This window comes from Lacerta agilis, chromosome 6 (assembly GCF_009819535.1).
Source record: "Lacerta agilis isolate rLacAgi1 chromosome 6, rLacAgi1.pri, whole genome shotgun sequence".
NCBI classification, from domain to species: Eukaryota; Metazoa; Chordata; class Lepidosauria; order Squamata; family Lacertidae; genus Lacerta; species Lacerta agilis.
The window spans coordinates 51,729,830-51,750,938 of record NC_046317.1 but is presented as its reverse complement, the minus strand read 5'-3'; the positions used below and the strand labels follow the sequence as shown (position 1 = coordinate 51,750,938).

The 21,109-nt window shown below is 39.4% G+C and overlaps 1 protein-coding gene across 12 annotated transcripts in view; it reads right to left on the bottom strand.

Annotated features, from left to right (window-relative positions):
• ANKS1A (ankyrin repeat and sterile alpha motif domain containing 1A) overlaps positions 1-21,109 on the bottom strand; it is a 130,394-nt gene that overhangs the window by 8,960 nt on the left and 100,325 nt on the right. For all 12 annotated transcript variants that reach the window (XM_033152641.1, XM_033152642.1, XM_033152646.1 and 9 more), the window contains 7 exons: positions 7,156-7,254; positions 4,493-4,642; positions 4,237-4,344; positions 3,557-3,721; positions 1,761-1,886; positions 956-1,027; positions 448-534 (listed from right to left, as the gene is read on the bottom strand). In XM_033152641.1, the coding sequence (XP_033008532.1) occupies positions 448-534; positions 956-1,027; positions 1,761-1,886; positions 3,557-3,721; positions 4,237-4,344; positions 4,493-4,642; positions 7,156-7,254 (807 nt within the window). The remainder of the gene's footprint in view (positions 1-447; positions 535-955; positions 1,028-1,760; positions 1,887-3,556; positions 3,722-4,236; positions 4,345-4,492; positions 4,643-7,155; positions 7,255-21,109) is intronic.

The following is a 21,109-nucleotide window of genomic DNA, read 5'->3' as shown; positions in this document are numbered from 1 at the left end:
AGTAACTGAGGTTAGCTTATGAAAACACTATTCACAATAAAATAAATTTTTATTAAATTTATTTATAACTAAATAACAACTAAGATTTTGGGTTAGAATACCCTGGGTGGTATTCAGCTAACTTTTACTCAGAGCGGATCCATTAAAATTAGTGTCTATGACTAACGTTGGTCCATTATTTTCAATATGTCTACTCCAAGACCTATTCTTTCAGCAACAAAAGCAGCGTCCAAATACAGACAAGCACTATCTGAAAAATGGGTACAAGGGAAAAATCAATCTCTACCTAACTTCGGTAGTGGCAATTCTTACAGGATTTACCATGACATTTTGATGTATTTACTGATAAGGAATGGGTAGTTGCATAGCAGATTAATTTCCATGATGTCACTATCACTTGACATTCAAGATTTTAAATATTAACTACGAGCATAAGATCGTCCTCACCTTGTTAGATGCATCAATGAATTTCACTCCTTTGTAAGTGATAGATAATATTATAGTTGGGGTCTTCTTCATATGCTCTGTTGATTTCTTTGTAAAAGGAAAAAAAACTCATTAAGAGGCATGATTAAAACATTTCTCAGGATGGAGTGTACAGGCAATATTTTTTTTTTTAATCCACATCAGGGTTTGGAAGAAGTATGCGAAGTTTTTAAAGATGCATTTTCAAGGCAATGTAAATTCAGTGAAGTATATATGTATATAATATATATACAACAAGGTGTAATCAGACTTCACACATCCTAGCAGTAAATACTGCATACCAGCTGAAAACATATCTGCTAAACAAGTTGACTAAAACAAGGTAACATAATTGTAGGACAATTACGAAATTTCAAAGTTTTGTGGCTTGGCTGTTATATCTTGTGCTTGTAGCAGTCTCCAAATCTTGAGCTACACAACACATCAAAACTGGTATCAGAAGTTTTGATTTTACACAGTGCACACCTACCCTCATCTTTGCACAGGCATCCTGTGTAGATTCTGTCCCTCGAAGATCTTTGATTAACATGGAGCCTAGATACTGTTTGAAACAGGAGAGCAGTAGCAACAACTATTAACACAAATATTTGTACCCCAAAAGATGAGAAGATATTGTCACAGTTTCTTGCTTCTAAAAGGAACCAGACAATCTTATAAACTTCTGCCTGGATAAGGCCAAATTGTACTAAGAAAAAGCTATTATTTAACTGGCAGGACCATGCTTCCAGGAAAGATGGGAAATCTGTTGCCTTCAAATCTTGTTGAATTGCAATTCCCAGTAGCCACAGTCAGCATAACCAATGGTCAGGGATGATGGAGATTGTAGTCCAACATCTGGAAGATCACAGGTTCCTCATCCCTGCTTTACAGGAAGAACCAAGATTATGCACCAGATGAATTAGAATCATACAACTGTAAGAGTTGGAGGGAATCTCAAGGGTTATCTAGACCAGCCCCCTGCAAATGCAGAAATCACAGCTTAAAAATCCCCCAACAGATGGCCATCCAACCTCTGTTTAAACCTCCAATGAAGTCCACCACCTTCCGAGGTAGTCTGTCCTACTGTTGAACAGCTCTTACCATCGAAAACTTCTTCCTAGTGTTTAGTGGGAATCTCCTTTCTTGTGATCTAAATCCATTGGCTTGAGTCCTCCCATGTGGAGCACCAGAAAACAAGCTTGCTCTGTCTTCCATGTGACAGTTCTTTAGATATTTGAAGATGGCTATTATATCAACATGAATTTAATTTGTCTAAGAATCTAGAATACACTTACATTGGCTTCATACCCACAGGATTCAAATATAAGCTTCTCTGGTTGATGCTGCCAGTGTGGGACAGGGGCATAAGCAGCAGCCAGACTAGGGGGTCTGAGTGTAAGTTTAGATTCACGCCGTTCCTCCTGAAAACACAAGTTGCAGTTATAGTCAGAATTTTGTCTGGGATGCCTGCTCTACTGAGCATATTTATTTACCAAGGGGTCTGCCTCTGCTCAAGTTGATTGCCAAGCTCATCTACAACCCTGCCTACCTTTCACCAATTGCCCCACCCCCCAGACCTCACCAATGCCCCCAACCCAACAGACCAAGGTGGAAAATCTTTTTGGCTCCCACTACCTTTTGTGGTAGTAGAAAAGAGAGGGAATCTCATGGTCAACACACATGTCAATCATAAATCTCTCACAAGAAGGATGGAAGCAGAGAAGGGAAACAAAGGCAGCTGGGAGGCCCAAGTGTGATGACAGCCTTAAAAAGGTAAAAGGACCCCTGACCATTAGGTCCAGTCATGGACGACTCTGGGGTTGTGCTTTATTGGCTGAGGGAGACGGCGTACAGCTTCCAGGTCATGTGGCCAGCATGACTAAGCCGCTTCTGGTGAACCAGAGCAGGGCATGGAAATGCCGTTTACCTTCCCGCCAGAGCGGTACCTATTTATCTACTTGCACTTTGAGGTGCTTTCAAACTGCTGGGTTGGCAGGAGGATGACAGCCTTAGGGAAATGCATAATAGGATAAATATTTTTATAATCACTTTTCCACATAGTTCAAACCATATATACTTACAAAAATATAAATAAAACAAATAACTATCACCGGAAAAGCACATATTAAGACAAAGCATCTATGGAACATTTATGTTTTTATTTAAAGGTGTGAAAAAGGAAGGTTTTTCTGGCTTTTTAATAAGATAGCAATGCTGGTGTCTTCCAGAATTTGGGGGCTAGTGCTGAAACAGCCTCTCTGCTATCTTAATCAGTTTTATGAAAGCAGCAGACAGCAAGGCCAACTGAACCTCATCTGGCGAGTGAGCTCACGTGGGCTATTACAATTGTCAAAACAGCATCACACAATACCATCCTTGTGACTAGGGCAATGTCAGGCTACCTCTAAAAATGTCTTGAACTAGGCAGGCACGTTTCCACTGTAACATACAAGATATAAAGGCAGACAAAGCTTGATAAACAACAACAAACTGGTCGCTGTATCTCAGCAATTATAATAATGTTAATAATGTCAAGACTGGGAACACCCATAACTAGACGCAATTGGCCATGGCAATTGCACAGTTTCTGAGAGCCTTAAAAACCAGTACTTTTTGCACAACTGTGATCAGTGATTAGTGGCAGTTCCAGGAAAAAAAATACTGGTGATCAGCAGCAATGCACTAAATCTGCTGCTTCCATATTGGGGGCAGAGGCAGCAGCCATACTTCACTGCTGTAGTTCTCCAGTCGGAGAAACTGTGCTACAGCTCCCATGAGATTCCCTCTCTTTTCTACTACCATCATAAAGTAACTTTGATTCTTCTTGCTACATTTCACAATGCCATTTCCCAACTTGTGGGAACCAAACCAGCTGCAAGGCTTTCATGCCTCCACCCACCAATGTCAGTCATGCACCTCAGATGTCCTCACCAGAGCAGGTAGCCACCTTAGAGCATAACAATCTATTTTTAATTTACCAGAGCCAACCAGCCATTCCCCTCCATGCCCTGCTCAACAACAGCTGTAAGGTTAGAGACTCGTGTCTTACAAGCTAATAGAAGAATTTCTAGAAGAAAAAATAAAAGAATACCTGTGCCTTGAGTCTCTCTGTTCTGGGGTATGATGCAATGTCATGGCTGCTCTCATGTCTCTTCTTTCCAGCATCCCCCAAAGGCAGCAGGAGATCTGCAGACCTCCCTGTACAAGAGTCACTCTGGCTTAGGGGTGACGACGTCTGGGATATCAAATCCTGGCACTGAAATCAGAGTGGTACACATTACAAGAATTAGATTTTCACAGGGTATATTCAGAGCACCCTGCCCACAATAAATAAAAATGCCACTATTAGGCAAGGCTCAGGTTTTTCCCTCTTTTGTTTTAGTATGATCCTTAAGGTCAACATAACCAGTAAAAAAGGAAGTTTAGTTCATTTATACCCTGCTTTTCCAAAAGGGCTCACATTAACTTATTATAAAAGTACATAATATTCTAAATGTTATCAAACGTATCAATAAATTCAAATGAGACTTAGTTAACATCCATTATGAAGAAAACTGATTTAATTTGGGGCTGTTTACTTTGTAGAGACAGAAGTATAAATGTTGCATTTCTATTCTAAACTTTCAAATGGTTTCCAAAATCCAGAGGCATGTGCTCAATCTCAAACAAAGTTTAATTAAAATGGTGTGCAGAAAGAAAAGCAAGACCCACTGGGGACAGAAATGCTGTAGCCACCCCCCCCCCCATTCTTCCTTAAAAACGATGACTCACTCTTAGCTGAGAGAACCGTGGTGGTTTCTGTGGGGGCTCCTCATATGGTCTGTCTGCCAGAGAGGCTATTATACGCTTACGATGGCCAATAAGATTTACCTTAAGTACCTGTAGGGAAAGAGAACGTCAGAAAAACATGCTACAAAAAACTTTCTACATTGTGGCTTCTCAGTATTAACACAGTGCTGCAATCTTTCACCTTGTGAATCACCAGAATTTTCAACTTAACTGGAACTGAATAGGGTTAGTGACTTACATTTACTAGTTCTAGTTCCCAGAGGTTTTTCACGGAGTCTATAGAGCTATAGCCACTTGACAAAAATGATTGAATATAATCCTGCAGCCCCAGGGAGTCAAGCCATACAGGAACAGAAGGCTGAGTCCCATCACAGCCCAGGGATTTCACCTGCAGAAGGAGCAAGAAAGGAAAGTGTTATAGATGCGTAAGAATCAGGTGAGAACATAGCGCTACGTTGGATACAACCCACAGTAAAAGTCACTTAGCAGTATACATTGGTACCTCGGTTTTTGAACAGTTTAGTTCACGGACAACTTGGAACCCGAATGCTGCAAATCCGGAAATAAGTGTTCCGGTTTTCGGACTTTGTTTTGGAAGCCGAACGTGCTCTGTTTTGAGTCCCCCTGTGTTTCCTGTTGCGCTGCTAATTTGCCCCCCCCCCAATTGTAATTCAAGCCTTCCGTTTCCGATTGCAGTGTTCTAAGGTGATATTTGGAGCTTATATTTGGTGCTTTTGTTTTTGCTATTTATTTAGGTTTTTTTGTTCTGAGGCTTTTTCAGTTAATTTGTTTTTGTGACTGTGTGGATCCCAGTTCAGCTACTGATTGATTGATTGATTGATTGATTGTGTGACTGCGGAAATGGATAAAAGCCTCTCATCCAAACAATGACTATCATCAGTGCAGGTAAGAAAAAAAGTAAATTTTAATTTCTGTCATCTACAATACTGTTTTATTTATTTTATAGTACAGTACATTGCTTTCATTTTATGGATCAATGGTCTTGTTAGATAGTAAAATTCATGTTAAATTGCTGTTTTAGAGGTTGTTTTAAAAAGTGTGGAACGGATTAATCCATTTTGCATTACTTTCTATGGGAAAGTGTGCCTTGGTTTTGGAACAGACTTCAGGAACGGATTAAGTTTGAGAACCAAGGTACCACTGTACTTGTTCAGCTGGAAAGTTTTTGTTCCAGTGGAACATGGTTGCAAGTGGGTTGCTGGTAACTTTGTTGCACAACAAATTTTCACTAGTGCAACTGTTAAATTGGATTCTTCTGTTGCACGATATTAAAACTTGTTGATCCGCTAGCACAAGAACCCTTGCATTATTAGACAGAGAATATTGGATACATCCCATTTTCATTTGACTGTGTAACTGCAGTCTGTATTTGGTTGTAGCAACTATACAGTGATTAATAACTATGCAGTTCCCTGTGAGGTAGAAGTATTATCTCCATTAAGTGGAGGTGAACCACTAGGGCTAACTACAGAATGCATGAAATCCCAGGGCAGTGCCTCCCACCCCCCCAATAAGCTGCTTTGTGACTATAAGAGGGGGGAAATTAAGCATGGGAGTAATGGAAGGAGCTTCTTCGTTTCCCCCCCCCCTCACCTGCTGCTTCTCTGTTCTAATGTGCTTCCTAAAACTGCTTTTAATCCAAAGCACTCACTCTACAGCTGTACTCTGTAGGGAAAAATACATGTATTTGTATGTAATGTTTAATTATGCGCCACAGTTACTTAAGTGTCTGAAGTTGAAGTAAGTTGGCTTTGAAGTGAATTAGCTAAAGGTACAGTTGTCAGCAATAGATCAAAATTTTGAATGTCAGTGGTACAGTAACCATTGCAGAGAGAAGCAGAACAAATCCAAGAGGGACTGGTCTAATCTAGCAAGTGACTGTTGGTGGAACCAGAACAGTCTCGCATAAAGAGGGACAATGATCAGGAACCTGAAGAGATAAAATTGGTCAAAACTCACTCTTAGAAATGCACTCTTCCACAATGATCAGAGGCTTTCATTGACCCATTGTCGAAAAGAAAGAAAGCTCAATGCACAACACCGGGCAATTAACTGAATTCAACCAAGGGAAAACATGCAGTGTAACAACATGGATCTATAGTTAAATCCTATTGTTATCAGAAATTCAGCTTCTTCTGGAACTTTTAATTGGTAGCACAACCAAAAGCTTTCTGCATGGCAAAGCATAATATAGAACCACATGGTAAGCTTCCTGCTATGGAATTTGCTTTTTAAAATGCAGACACTATTGAACAAACAAACCACTTTACTTGGCTCTGTAAGAAGCAGGCTGTTTTGGAATGTAAAATTAAAATGTCTATTCTAGGAGGAGCCACTTCACTCACTTAAAAACCTTCCTGTTCCATTGTTTTAAAAAAGGCTATGTGCAATTGAAATATATAGAAACACCCTATATTTCCAATAATAGAACCAGACAAGGACATTTAAATATAGAAATATTTCGATTGGCATTCTGAGAGAATGGAGACCCTCCATTGTCTACACAAACAGAGGAAAAACCTGTTGTGTAAATCTTTAACCTCTCACAAGTCTAATCACTACTTTAATCTTAGTTTTATCACAATTAAACAGATTTGTTCACAATGTTTGCACCTGCTTTGGCGATATCTTCTCACTAACTCATTTACTTAGAAGCTGCAAAAAATATGTATCTTTCCATGCAATTCTGACTCCACTATTTGGACTCATGCTTAATAGGAAAGCAATACAAAGCCCTCTCCTTACAATGTCTATTAATATGGCAGAATGCAATTATTTGCTTCTCCTCCTGTAAAATTATTTGTTCACTTATAATTATGGAATTCATGGTATTCCAATACTATATTATGCTTGCATGTGAAAACACAAATTCATTTTAACCTTAGGAAGAGACCGTGCTGCCTGAAGAAGTTTTCTGCGATGCTGTGGGTCACTAATACCAATCTCTCGAAGGTCCTGATCTTCCATGACATTACTGCCCTGTAGGAAGACAAGAGGCAGACATGAAACAAGGCTCAGCAACAGCACAAAAATGAAGCTCAGCAGCTTTGCATTTCAATAAAAACTGTGTTTCATAATGTTTGTTTTTACCAGGTCTTTGATTGTATAATAAAACTCTGCATCATGCAAAAACTCCATGTAAATACAGAATTTGGGCACAGACGTCAACATCCTGGGAATCTCAGCTTTGATTTTAAAAAATGTTTCTAGTTCTTAAAGCAGTGAGGATAGCTTTGCAGATGTGGCGGAGAAACCCCAATGGAACTTCAGCAGCCAAGGTGGAAGGAGCGTACTTTCTAGGAGGAGGATCGGGATTTAAGGTATGCATGCTTTCCTCATGTAACAGCAGAAATAAGCAAGTGAGTAAATTCACACAACAGATCATCATTCAGCTTTTCTTGGCACGGAATTTGCATTACCTTTGTACAGAATCAATATTTGATCACAGCTTCAGTCTTGGCCCAGGTATGAAAATTGAGAGCAGCACAAGAGCCCTTAGAATAAAAAATCATGGTTCCTCACTAGCTGCTGCTTGGTTATCGTAACACAGTGTAACAAAAGATAGTATCACCAGGGCAAACGTTAGAAATCTAAACAACCATGAAAATAACAGGAGTAATCTGGTTATCGTCACAGCAGGACCTGAGTGCAATCTGTATTCTCATCTGTGATTTCCTAAAACTGGTATTCTAGGGGATACTTCCTATAGCAGTTGAGGTAGAACACAGTTGTCTTGACTATTCTTCATGAATTTCTCTAATCTTTTAAAACCATCCAAGTTGGCAACCATCACTACATCTTGTGGGAGTGACTATCAGCATTTATCCATGTGCTGCGTAAAGTAGTATTTTCTTCCAACATTCAGCTTCACTGAATGGAACACAAGATCTTCTAGTAATATGAGAGAGGAAGAAAAAACTTTTCCCTATACACTTTTCTCCACATCATGCATAATTTTATATAATTCCATAATTTCCCCTACTTGCCTTTTCTCTAAGTTAAAAAGCAACCTTGCCTCAGGAGAGCTGCTCCAAACCCTTGATCATTTTGACTGCCCTTTTCTGAAACTTTTCAAGCTTTATAGGAGGGGGGGGAATCTGCAGTCATGGACACTTATAAGCATAGAGTTCTTATTTGTTCCCACTCTCAATGACCCTGGCCCCAAAGGTCTAAAGCAAAGACCAATGGATCCTCCAGCAATGGTTCCCTTGCTACCTTCTACTGCTCTGCAATCTCACCGCATCCCTGCTTCTTTTCTCACTGTAGGCTTCCCCCTTTCACCTGCATCAAATGAGTCTTTTTGTTAAGTGCACTGCATACTTCCCAGCTGCTTGATTCAGGCTACCCAAAGCCTACTTTCACTGCTGGCCCCACTGCATCTCATTCCGCCCAATAAATTTCAGTAGATTTATTTACATGACCTTCCCATTTCATACATGTTCGCTTTCATCAGTCATCCCTTTGATCATAGCTTAACAATCCAGTATACCTGGACGCAGCTTCAGCTGCCTGCCCTTTCCTCATAGTCAGCTTTGCTAGTGCACTGCACTGACATGCAGGGAAAGCTCGTCTTTGCTTGAATTCCCTTGAGGGCCAGAGAGAGAAAATTGAATTTATTTTAGAGCATGCCAACAATCCAGGGAAGGTCAGTTTCACTGTAATCTATCATACGTCTCCATGGAGATAGAAGCAACCCAGCCCTCTCTAGAGGAGTGACTTTCATCATTACACTCTTTACAAAGCTCATTATCTCCACATGTGAAGGGTGGAAGAATGAATGAATGAGTACACAGTGCTTAGCAAAGGCAATATTCAACAGCCATTTTACTATATATCTTGGGGGTTTTTTTATAGCTCAGATCCAGCCCAGAACACCCCTTTTATTATTGAAGCGATTAGAAAACCAAAGCTACCTTGTAGCTCATTCTTTGCAACTAAGATTAGCTAACTCAGACTACTGTCCAATTGTGCTAGACAGTGCTCATATATACATTCAAAAGTAGACACAGGTTTCCCACACTATTATATGTGATTCTTTTCTCTATTGTGCTTGTCATAACAAAAATATGAGAATGGATAGACAGCTGAAAAGGTGAGCTAAAGTACATATAAATAGCTAAAAGCATAGAGAAAGGAACAATATTTTTTTATCTTCACAAAAAGGTGTGCATCCAGTATAATTCTTCCACATACATTTTTTTTAAAGGTAACATTCAACATGAATTCCCTTTTTGTAAAAGACAATTCCTAAGGTACTATAGTAATTTTTATGCATACAGTGAAAGAAGATCTAGATAAAAGCACTAGGATAACTTACTGCTGTATTAAGCACAGGCATACAACCATTCATTTTACATGAAGGCCCCCACTATCATATGGTGGCATAGCAATTTGAAATTCCCATCTTGTGTCAGCTATCAACACATGTAAACAACCACCACTGAGGGGCAGAAATGGGAATTAACCGGTGATCATTAATTCCTAATTATATCCCTCTTCAGTTCTATCAATAAAGGGGAGACTATAAGAAAAACTAACCCTTGTCGAGGCTGCTTACTATTAACAGTAAAGAGAGAGAGAGAGAGATCCATTTGAGAGCGAATTTGCCATCTGCTAAATGTGCAAGGCCAGACCATTTTCTTCACACATGAAATGACAGCAGTAATTGCACATTGATGTAGGCCATCATGCACTTTGTATGACAGCATAGAGTAAACACAGCACAAGATTCTTCTTTTGTTTGCTGTGGATATTGTTTAATGGAGAATTTTTACAAGGCTGTATCGAGAATATGTCTGCAATACCTTTTCTGTATTTTCATTGAGCTGCATTAGCCATTGAATCTGCAAAAATGTCACATATTTTGGTAAAAGGACAACTGGTATTTTGTCTAAATTGTACAAATTTCCATGGTTAGCTCTTTTGCCATAAATCAATCCTATGAAATAAAGGGCATTTTGTAATCTTAATACAATATCTTCATTTGCAATGAAAAGCTCAATATTTGCTCCATTTTGAGTTAGTAAACATTAACCTGAACAGCAGCTACAGCTATTTTCTAAAACACAAAACCTGCCTGCATGTTTTGATCTGAAGTATCACCAATTACACCCATACACCTCTCATTTAGTGCATCTCACAGGCAAATAAATCCTTCTGAACTCAATGAAAAGTCCATTTCAATGGGCACACACAGTGCCCTTTTCAGTGTCTTGCTCATGTCTAAACAGGCTGTATACACACTTCAACCATCCAAGTGCTGCAGTTTGTGGTTTTCTAAAAACACCTTTGTAGACATTGCTTTGCAATTGTTCATAGAGGAAGTCTGGTGGCATAGACTGCACAGGTTCATCATATTGCTTAGTGTACCACACTTGTACCACATAGACAACGCCATGACTAATTTCTCTCTCTCTCATGTTTTGCAAAGGTGCTCCCTCCCCTTTCAATGGCCACCACACTCCTTAACAAAAACCTTGCCAGTTATTAATGTTTGATGCTTTATTATTATTAATGTTAAACATTATTGTTTGATGTTTTATTATGTTTTTATGTGTGCTGGAAGCTGCCCAGAGTGGCTAGGGCAACCCAGCCAGATGGGCGGGTATAAATGCTAAAATTTGTTGTTATATCAGAAGTCTGGTAGCACAGGTTGTGCAAGCAGAGTAAATTTTATTGCACTCAGTGCATGCCCATGGGCTTTCTTCCCTTGTACAATGCAGGTAACTTCTTGACTACTTCTTTCAGGGAGAGGATGCAAGGCAGTCTGGGCTGTATCCAGCTCTGAGTGTGACTAGCATTGGATACAACCCTCTGTTTATTTATGTCCAGAGATGTTTACCCCCTTGTACCATGCAGGCAACCTCTACATATATATTTTCTTTTGGCAAAGCACTCTTGACCATGCTCAGAGGCTGCCTGTTCTGGTGCCATGCACACAGCTTATAATTACTAATTATAATGTATGTTTTATTAAGAGTTTGGATTTGATATCCCGCTTTGTCACTACCCGAAGGAGTCTCAAAGCGGCTAACATTCTCCTTTCCCTTCCTCCCCCACAACAAACACTCTGTGAGGTGAGTGGGGCTGAGAGACTTTAAAGAAGTGTGACTAGACCAAGGTCACCCAGCAGCAGCATGTGGAGGAGCGGAGACACCACTCTTAACTACTTAAGGCATGGTCTGCTCAGTTTTATGAAAGAAAGAAAACCCAGGCCTCCAATGTATGTGCTCCCTGTTACAACAATTAATTTCATTTCAGTCATTGTGGTTTTTTAAAGGGCAAAGTATAGTGATATTTTGTTAAAGGGCAACACAAAAAATGGACATGTCTTGAATTTGTTGAACTGCCAACATAAGCAGTCAGAAAATAGTATCTTGGTGAAAAAAAGTTTATAGGGATTGCAACATTTTGTTGATCTAATCTTTGAGAGTTTGATAAACTGGAGGGATTATTTTAAAAATAATAATACTATGGTGGAAGCCAGTACCTTTCCAACTGTGCTTGAGTACATGAGAAAGAGTTGATGGCAGCTGTTTCCACCCATCCTTTTAAAGAGTAAAGCAGCAGTGAAACTTCTGTGACTCTCTAAAGACTGAAATATCAGCATACTGATACACATGAGAAAAATTATTTTCAAAGCTCAACTTGATTGTCTTTGAGGTGGTATGGAACACCAGATGACTCAGATACCTCCCAGGTCAATCTCCACAGGGGTGTCATAAGACCCCAAATGTAGGTCCACAAAGAAAGTGCTTTCAGTTTCCACACAAGACAAGGGGTGCATCAGAATGTGTTCTACTGAAAGCTGCTTTCAAAATACCGAAGGAACACTATACCAACTATATAGGGATGACAATGTTGTATGCTAAGCAAAAACTGCTTATGTGGAAGACAGTGCAGTGCAGTGCAGTCAATCCATATAGTCTCATGCTTATTCCACACATATGTGCCACACCAGGCTTAGTGAATGCACATATAAAGGTAGGTTACAGAGCAGAAGGCTAAGGCGTTTAGGTCAGGGGTAGTCAACCTTTTTATACCTACCGCCCACTAATGCATCTTTATTGATGGTAAAATTTCCTTACCGCCCACCAGTGCTCGATGGAAGGAGGATTCAGCTTCTGCCGTAGAACCCCTTACCGCCCACCTAGAATCCTGAAATGCCCACTAGTGGGCGGTAGGGATCAGGTTGACAACCCCTGATTTAGGTCATCGTTTTTCAATACAGCTTTCAATGAGACTTTGTAATGCAGGTCTTGTTACATTAAAATTACTGTTTTGGCCTACGGTTTCCCCATATACAATGTTAGCTTTTGCTCTTGTAATCAGTACTGCAGACATTGCTGCTTCTCATCTTGAATCTCTGTGCAAGACTTCTCCACATTAAAGTAAAATGAAGCACACCTATGCACCACCAGCTTGCAGCAGCAATGGGAATTACCCTTTGGCACCAGGAGAAAACAGGTGGGTATTTTGGAAGAAGTGTGTTGCTGTCTGGATGGATAAGGCAGATACTTCAGAGGCTTTACTCTACAGCAGAGGTGGGGAACACGTGACCCTCCTGGTGTACTTTTGACTCCAGTACCCACCATCTCTTACCACTAAGGTTGTTACCAACAACTCTGGAGGGCACCAGGTTCCCCAATCCTGGTGTACAGCAAACCTCTCAAACCTTAATATAAAATGTGTGACATCCATTGATATTATCCATGCCAACAATCAAGGTCTAAGCATTATGATCCACCCAGACTAGTTTTACTTAGACCTCAAGAAGTGACCTCTCTTTTAGCAGTAGCAGCTTTGAGAGCTGTATTTGAATAGGCACTTGCTCTGGGATCAGCCGTGTCTCTGCCCCATACGTTAGCATTTCACTAGTATTTTAGGAGCAGAGGCTGCAGTGCAGGAAGGATGTGGGAGAGAGAATAATAATTTTCATAATCAAAAATTTGATGGGAGGATTTTTCAGGGCTACTTCTCTCATCATAGATCCAAGAACCATTGAGCAGTATTTAAATATTCACATCTTATGGAGATTCCTCTTCCCCCGACCATCCCCATATTCATGTATCCTGTGAATCTGCATTCTAAAATTACTTAACATGCACAGCATAATATTCAGGAAATCATTACAGGCTTATACCTTTGGCCCTGCTGAATTGTGTGTCCCCCAAGAGAAATGTCTGTCTTCCTTTGCTGAAAAAGGCCCCCCGCTTCCAACCTAAGCACAGAGCTGGCACTTCCCTAAGGCTGCCTATGAGAACTCCACTCTGCTTTTTAGAGCCCAACATGGCTCTGCGGGACTAAATGGCAAAGACTATTTTAGCTTCTCTGATAAGCAGGCAGAACTGAACACACAGGTAGAAAATCCATAGGGGAGGCAAGAGGCATTTTTACTTAATTGGTTCTGAAGGAGATGCACATTTAAAAGCAGAGGGAAGTGTTCACTAGGTGGTCCTTTCTTACAAGCTTTTGATAACAAGATGGATTGGAGACAGACAAAACCTAGCAGGAAATCTTTTAATGCAATCATGTGAACCAAAGTAGTACAAAGTGTTATGGACTGTTCTATCTGGGTGTCTGTTGTTTTAAAAAACCCTTGAGGAGACATTACTATTACTCACTCTAAGGGAGTTTTGATATTCTTACTTAACAATGTTATAATGGTATCATGACCTTTCATTCAGCTATATTCTGAACAATTTAAGAGATCTATCCCTTGCTATCAGTACCCCAAAGCTCAGCTCCCCAAATGCAGCCAGACTTGGTGAAAACATCTCAAATCTGTCTTTGTCAATGGTTTGGTTTTCACCTAGATGAACTGCTCTTTGATTTGGTATGCTTTGGTTCCTTTTCTTTGGTACCTCTACGCATTCCTGCTGCTACTTCTGTTATTTTGCATACCAGGCATCATTCTGTACAATTTGTGTTAATGTTTTTATTATCATTTCCCTATGATACATTTGCTCTTTCTTTTGTCTCTCTTCTGCTTTTATTTGTATTGCTCTGTACAGATAAAAATGCTTGTCTGTCTTTGGGGTGCTGAGAAGGGATAATGGTCACTAACTAGAACTTCAGTCACAAATTGCACTGTGCCCATTTCTGATCTCCAAACTGCTTTCCCCTCCAAGTCTCATTCTCCACAATCTTCAGAAGGATTCACCTACAGTTTGTTAAATAAAATGTCCTTCTCTCAATCAATGTAGAAAACAATGTAATTTTTGAGACATTACTAGATGCAGAATGACTCCTAAAGCATCTCACCAAAAATGAAAACAGCACCAGAAAGTCCTTTTCCACCAAGGCAAAGACAGGACACTATTTCAGAATTCAGTGTAAATGTTGAAGGGATGACAACAGTATCTGGTAAGGTCTAAAGGCCCAGTCTCAGATATAGTCTTGGTTAAACGAGGGACAATTATTTTGTGACTTTTCTTAAAAGACTCACAACTGCTATAGCAATACTGTCTGTCTGTCTGTCTATAATATAATCTATCTAGTTGCTTTATCTTGCCGAAGGCAACCCAAAGGCCAAAGGCCTTGTTATAGAGGAATACTTTTGTTTGGTGCCTAAAGATATATAATGATGGCATCAGGCAACTCCCCCCTGTCCTAAGACAGGACAAATAGTATGCCACTCCCCTTCTATAGAAATGAGTGCCCATTATTATGCCTACCTACTATGCAAGGTCATTTGCTTACAACAGTTATCACACTGCATAAAATTAGAGATTTTGCACAAAATGTTAGTGCTCTTAAGGAACTTTTTTTTTTTTACCTTTATACTAAATATGCCGTTTTCTTGCTTTAAAGCAGCCTTATATTTATGCATTTATCTGGTACCCATAGGTGAGAAGGAATGAATGAATGAGTGAGTGGGCTGCTGTAAGACAGGCAGAATGGTTCATTCCTCTTCTGCATCCAGTAGAAACCAAAATTCACTCTTCCACAGGCTAAAGCAGGGGTGCAACTCTCTGCATCCTATAGCAAACTAGTAAAGTTTATGATAGGATAACGTTTGTGAACTTATTTGCAAGGCTGCTTTAAAGTTCTGCCCTAGTTTCATTTCAGCAATACAAGAACATCCACGGACATACAATTTACAGACTTTGGCCTCTTTTGGATGCAATGCCAAACTGTGATTTAGCATTATGTGAACAACTCTGGGTGGGCCATGGGTTAACACACTCCCCCTTCCCAGCATTGTCTCAAACTGGAGATCAGAAGCTTTCACTTCCATTTTCACTAATCCAAACTCTAAACTGTGGTTAATATTACCTATGTGTTGTTAAAACAAGCCATCTTCATAAAACACAGGTTTGAAGTTGGATTGTTGCAAAACACAATCGTTGATGGGACATAACCACCAGTTATGCAGCTAGTTAGATTTGGAAGCAAAAGCTTCTAATCAGTTCCTAGCACCTACGGTAGCAGGAAATAGATGGGCATGATCCTGAGGCTGGCTCAAGATTGTTCATGTTTATCATTATTAGGGTTGCCATGTATCTGGAATTTCCCCAACATATCCAGAATACTGCAGTTGGAAGCAGTAACTGGGTGGAAATCGCAAAAAGGTCCAGGAAAATCCCAACATATGGCATCCCATGTCAGCAGTGTCGTTTCGGGCAATTTTCCTTAAAAATGGCTCCAAAACTTTTTTGTTGTTGTGAATTTGTCAGAAAAGCTCAACAATGTTTCTGTCCGGATTTTCACTGTTTGAAATATGGCAACCCTAGCATTATCTCTGAATGAGGTCACTGTGTCAAATTGATCTTGAACATGCTATCTCTCAAGCTAAATTTGTATCAGAATAAAGCAGAATGGAACAGAGAACAATCGAGAAGCTTATGCTTGGGGGGGGAAAGTAACCAAATTCAATGAAATAGAACCAAATGACATCAATATGCTGCTAATGTGTTGTATAAGCAATAAAGTGGTACTCCAACAAAATGAGCAATACTGTGCAGTAACTTAATAGTATCACAACAGCAGCAAGGACTACTAACACATTGGGGAATCTGGAAGTTGCCTGTGTACCTGTCACCATGTATACAAAAACAATAACAAGTGAGGTAGACATATATGCGTACAATTGTGTCCATGATATACTTGGTTTCCATAATGGTTTCACCTCTTTCTTTTTTAGGTGCATGTGTATAGCCATATCACAGGCTCTACTGCATGCATGGTGATTGGTGTGTGGGTCTAAAACCCACAACATTAACATGAACTGTCCCTAACATCTCTCCCCATACACTTTACTAATGGAACCTACATTATAGAACTAGAGAACAGAATGATCAGAAACTTCTGAAGATGAGAAAAATGCTTTGTGCCACATTCAACAAACCTGTTGCCCCCTCTGCTCTTCCCATGTCCCCCTATGTCCTCACCAAATTTAATTTGGTGAGTTGGGAGGACGTAGGGTGAGGAGAGGAATCATTCAATCAAATGTGAACATACTTGTGTTGATGGAACAATCTCCTTAGCACTATGATGAATATCACCCTTTATCAAAGTGGTATTTTTTAACTTCTGTTTTCCCAGTCATTAGTGAATTAAATAGATGTGAATAGGAATGCAGAGTATTCTATAAAATGAAACCAACCCTCTTGGGAGTATGTAGTCCAAACCACTGACTAACTGTGCTTACAAGGTCACTGAATATTTCCACAATGCTGTATCAGGTATGGGGTGAGAACTACTGGAGTCACCCGACTTTAAAAATAAAACCTTCAAAAGGAAGATGTTTCATTGTTATTCAGTAGTTTTCCTGCCTAACATACCCTCAAGCCAAGGGCACTGCTGAACTAATAACTCCATGCTGCTAAGCAATACTAAACTGAAACAGCAAGATTACAACTGTGGAAATCTGTCAAAACATCTGCTGCTCAAGAAATCTAGCTATGTACCTTAAAACAAAATCAAACATCTTATGCTGTAATGGCAATGTAGCTTCAACCAGAACATTTTTGTTTCTTAGCTGGCTCAATTAAATTTAAATTCAAACGTTTGCATATTAGTAAATTGCAGCCTACCTTAAGAGAAGATGGCTATAAAATAGCATCACATAGAGACCAGCATAAATTACTAAAAACTTGTGTGTGCATTTGAAAGGAAGTTACATACTAATTAAAAATAACAGCCACTCATCTTTCTTATTGTGATGCAGTACATGGAATGTTGGGGGATTTGGGTAAATTTGATGCTGAAAATATTTCTGCAGTGTGCGTTACAGTGTGAATTATGGGATTAGTGTTCAATCAACCAACATAGATGTCAGCTGTTCAGTATACATTTGACTCCTCAAATTATGATACTTAAGTTATTTTGCCTCAGTGCTTTATAATCTGGTTTTCAAGCATCTCACTCTTGAGGAATCTCTCCCATATTGGTTATTCTGTATTCCTGTGACTCTACCATGGAACCTCGGTATCTTAGAGCATTAGTGGCCACATCTACTGGAAATGATTAATGCTCCTGAAAACATTCCCTAGAATATACTCAACAGTCCCCTGCATTGCACAATACAAATGGGGAGATCAGTAGAGGTGGCCATAATTGCCTTTCGTGAAAAGTACTGCTTTATGACTGCCTTAATACCCCTTGAACTGATCCAGTGCCTAATGCTGCTGGATGTACAGCTCACACCATAACATCGCTATTTTTCTACAACCAAATCAAAGCAGACACTTGGAAATGTGACCCGCCCTGAGATCTTGTGGTGAAGGGCAGTATATAAATTTTAATAACAACAATGCCAAGCTTTTCCCATGTCACCCACAGAGAGACTCCTCCTCCAATAAAATAGTATTTATCTTTCAAGGAGCATGACTTCTTAGTATTAAATAATTCAATTCTTGTAATTTTCAAAAGTGTCTTATGAAACAATAGCAATAGGAGACTACCGGAACTACAATTTGCAATGTATATCCCTATCTGTATGTTCAAGGTATTAGGTACGTCATCTGTCACTCCTTTTCTTCTAAGTGGATATTGAAACCTTTCCTATTCATTCATGCAAAACTGATTTTATCATCTCCCTATGCCACTACAATGGTGGAAATCTCCCATTATTCCTTCTGGTTTGTGCTGGGACCTCCATTTCCTCTCCTCCCCCACGTGCCCAAAAAAATCTGCTCTGGAGGGTTTCTCAAACCTACAGAGCTGATTTTGAGGGTGCATAGGGGGTTGGAGGAGACAGAAGAGGAAGTGGATAGGGTAGGGTCAAGTATATTCCCTATACAGTGGTGCCTCGCAAGACGAAATTAATTCGTTCCGTGAGTGCTGTCGTATAGCGAAAATTTCGTCTTGCGAAGCATGGTCGGAGGAAGCGCGGCTTTACAGGGGGGGGGACAAAAAAACCGCAAAAAATCCATTTTGCGAGTCGCGACCATAGGGAAATTCGTCTTGCGAGTCACCCTTTCGTTAGCGAATGCCTTTCGTCTAGCGAGTTTTTCGTCTAGTGAGGCATTTGTCTTGCGAGGTACCACTGTAGTCACAAGGCATCAGCAGACAGAGCATCGTAGTGAGTCAAGTAAAACAAAAATAAGAACAGAATTTGAGTACAAGTCATTTCCCATAACCACAAGAATTAATACTTTCATTCCTAGTATGTCCTTCTTGCCTCCCCTCCTAACTGCAGTTTAACTAACATGAACCCTAGTTGCTAGCATCCTGAGATATTGTATGCATGGAAAGAGTGAAGTGAACCAACGCTGACAGTTGAAAGTTTATATTTGATTCATCAGAAGCTTTGGGGGCAAACAAATGCTTGTAAAGTGACAGTTAATTTTTTTACCCTTCATTTACACCAGTGACATATGACAATCCTTAGTTGATCACCATTGTAGCATTGCCAATGTTACAAAAAATATTGCAAAAAAGAAACCACCATACTGATTCAGATTTATTGTGGGTTTGTGAATTTTAGTCATGCCTCCAAGTGCTGTTTTTTTTTAAAGTGGTCAATTGATAACCCTTTAACACAAATTATATTCCTTCCATGTGTAAGTCTCCAGAACTTTCAAGCTACATATCAGTAGGAAGGACATGAGAAAGAAAGCATTTGTTATTGGCCTTGGGATATCTTAGAACAGGGAACTATGAACATACATATGTTTCTCATATGGGAAATAATCTACTGTGAGGGCAAAACTATTTCCCTAGAGACTACATATGGTTGTGCCTTAAATATAGCATATTGTGTTTCAGAAGAGGAGTATTATTTCTATAGCAGGGACAGTAAAAAACTAAGATGGAAAAGAAGTGTAAGGAATATATAAAACCAGCATGCAGAGACTTGTCCACAATAACTCCACTTTTTCAGAATGCAGCTAAAACAACATTCTCTTGTTTGCAAGTTACCTTTGCAATTATTATTGTTGTTATTATTAATTTCATTTCTATACTATACTGCTTTGCATTTTAAAGAAAAAACCCTCAAAGCAGTTTACAACCTACATTAAAGTGTCAAATACAGCAATACAGAATAACAGGAAACAAAAATATTATCTTAAAGATTTTAAATAAGACATTTCAAAGGAGGTAAACTACAGAATGCACATCTAATGCGGCAGAGTTAACAAAAAATAAAATCTTAAAACATTTCAAAAGAAAATCTTACTAAAGGAAGTCAAACAAAATGCACATTTAAAGCAGCATAGGTAGCAAGAGAATAAGAGATCACAAGCATAGAACAAGCTGCTTTTGCTGCCAATCCTGCCAATGGTGGTGCATGACAGGCGATTGCTGTGGAAGCTCAGTCTCAATGACCTGGACCTGCACTAAGAAACAGCCAATTATTGATTAATTCAAAGAATGCAAGTATTTAAAAAATGCATTGTTCATGATCTGTATGCATATTTTAGGACTTGGGCATGACCAATAGTTAGTTATAATTATTGTACCCTCGTTTCAAACTGTTTTTTTAAAATATACTTGAGTTTAAAAAGCAGCCAATTGTGTAGCATGGGATTGGACCAGTGGCAGCTGTTCAATGAGAAAAATCCCACAAATAACCACAAATAGTCTAGTCCAACACATTGTTTCTCAGCAGATTTTGATTTGCATACATGTATTTATATTATGAGAAGGCAGACACAGTCATGAGGCCTAAGAAATGCAGGAAGGTTAAGAGTCAGTAGTGTAAATTTAATTCAAAACAGGATCAGTGCGGGTTGAAAAGCAGATTACTTCTGTGAAACATGTATCATTGCTAATATAGGAAAAGTCTTACGCTTCAGGCTAACTTGGTAACATACATTGTATGATTTCGCTTCTATCTGACAGATTTTTGGATAATATGCTGGGGTCTTATGAAAGAAGACAGGAAATTTCTAATCTTGAGGTCAAAGTATATGGGACAAAGAAAATGCACAAGCCACTTAGTAAACTTTTTATTAAACTTCTGTAAACAGCAGTATATCCCCACCACCAAAGCTGCTGGTTTCCCCTTTGTGAAACACCCCCATGCTTCTCTTATCAGGGCCAATGGCTTAAGGGAGAAAACAATTTTATTCAGTGAAAATTGTGTAGTTTTGCCCTGATTTTGGATATAAAGGAACAGGCTGTACACAAATTAATCAAGATCTCCCTATAGAAACCACACTCTCTCTCTGGTAGAAGGCAAATAGTCTTAAGATTATTGCTCTCTACACAGGCTCTGCACATTTAATTTAGACAAGATGGGGCAGGCATTTATGCTATTGCATCCAGGGTTTCTATGGCTCTAAATTCTACTGCTGAATGTAAGAAAGGGGAATACCATGAACAAGTGAGCCTGGTAACGATCACTGCAGGCTAATCAGACTTGACAGTAAATTGCATTTAGTCA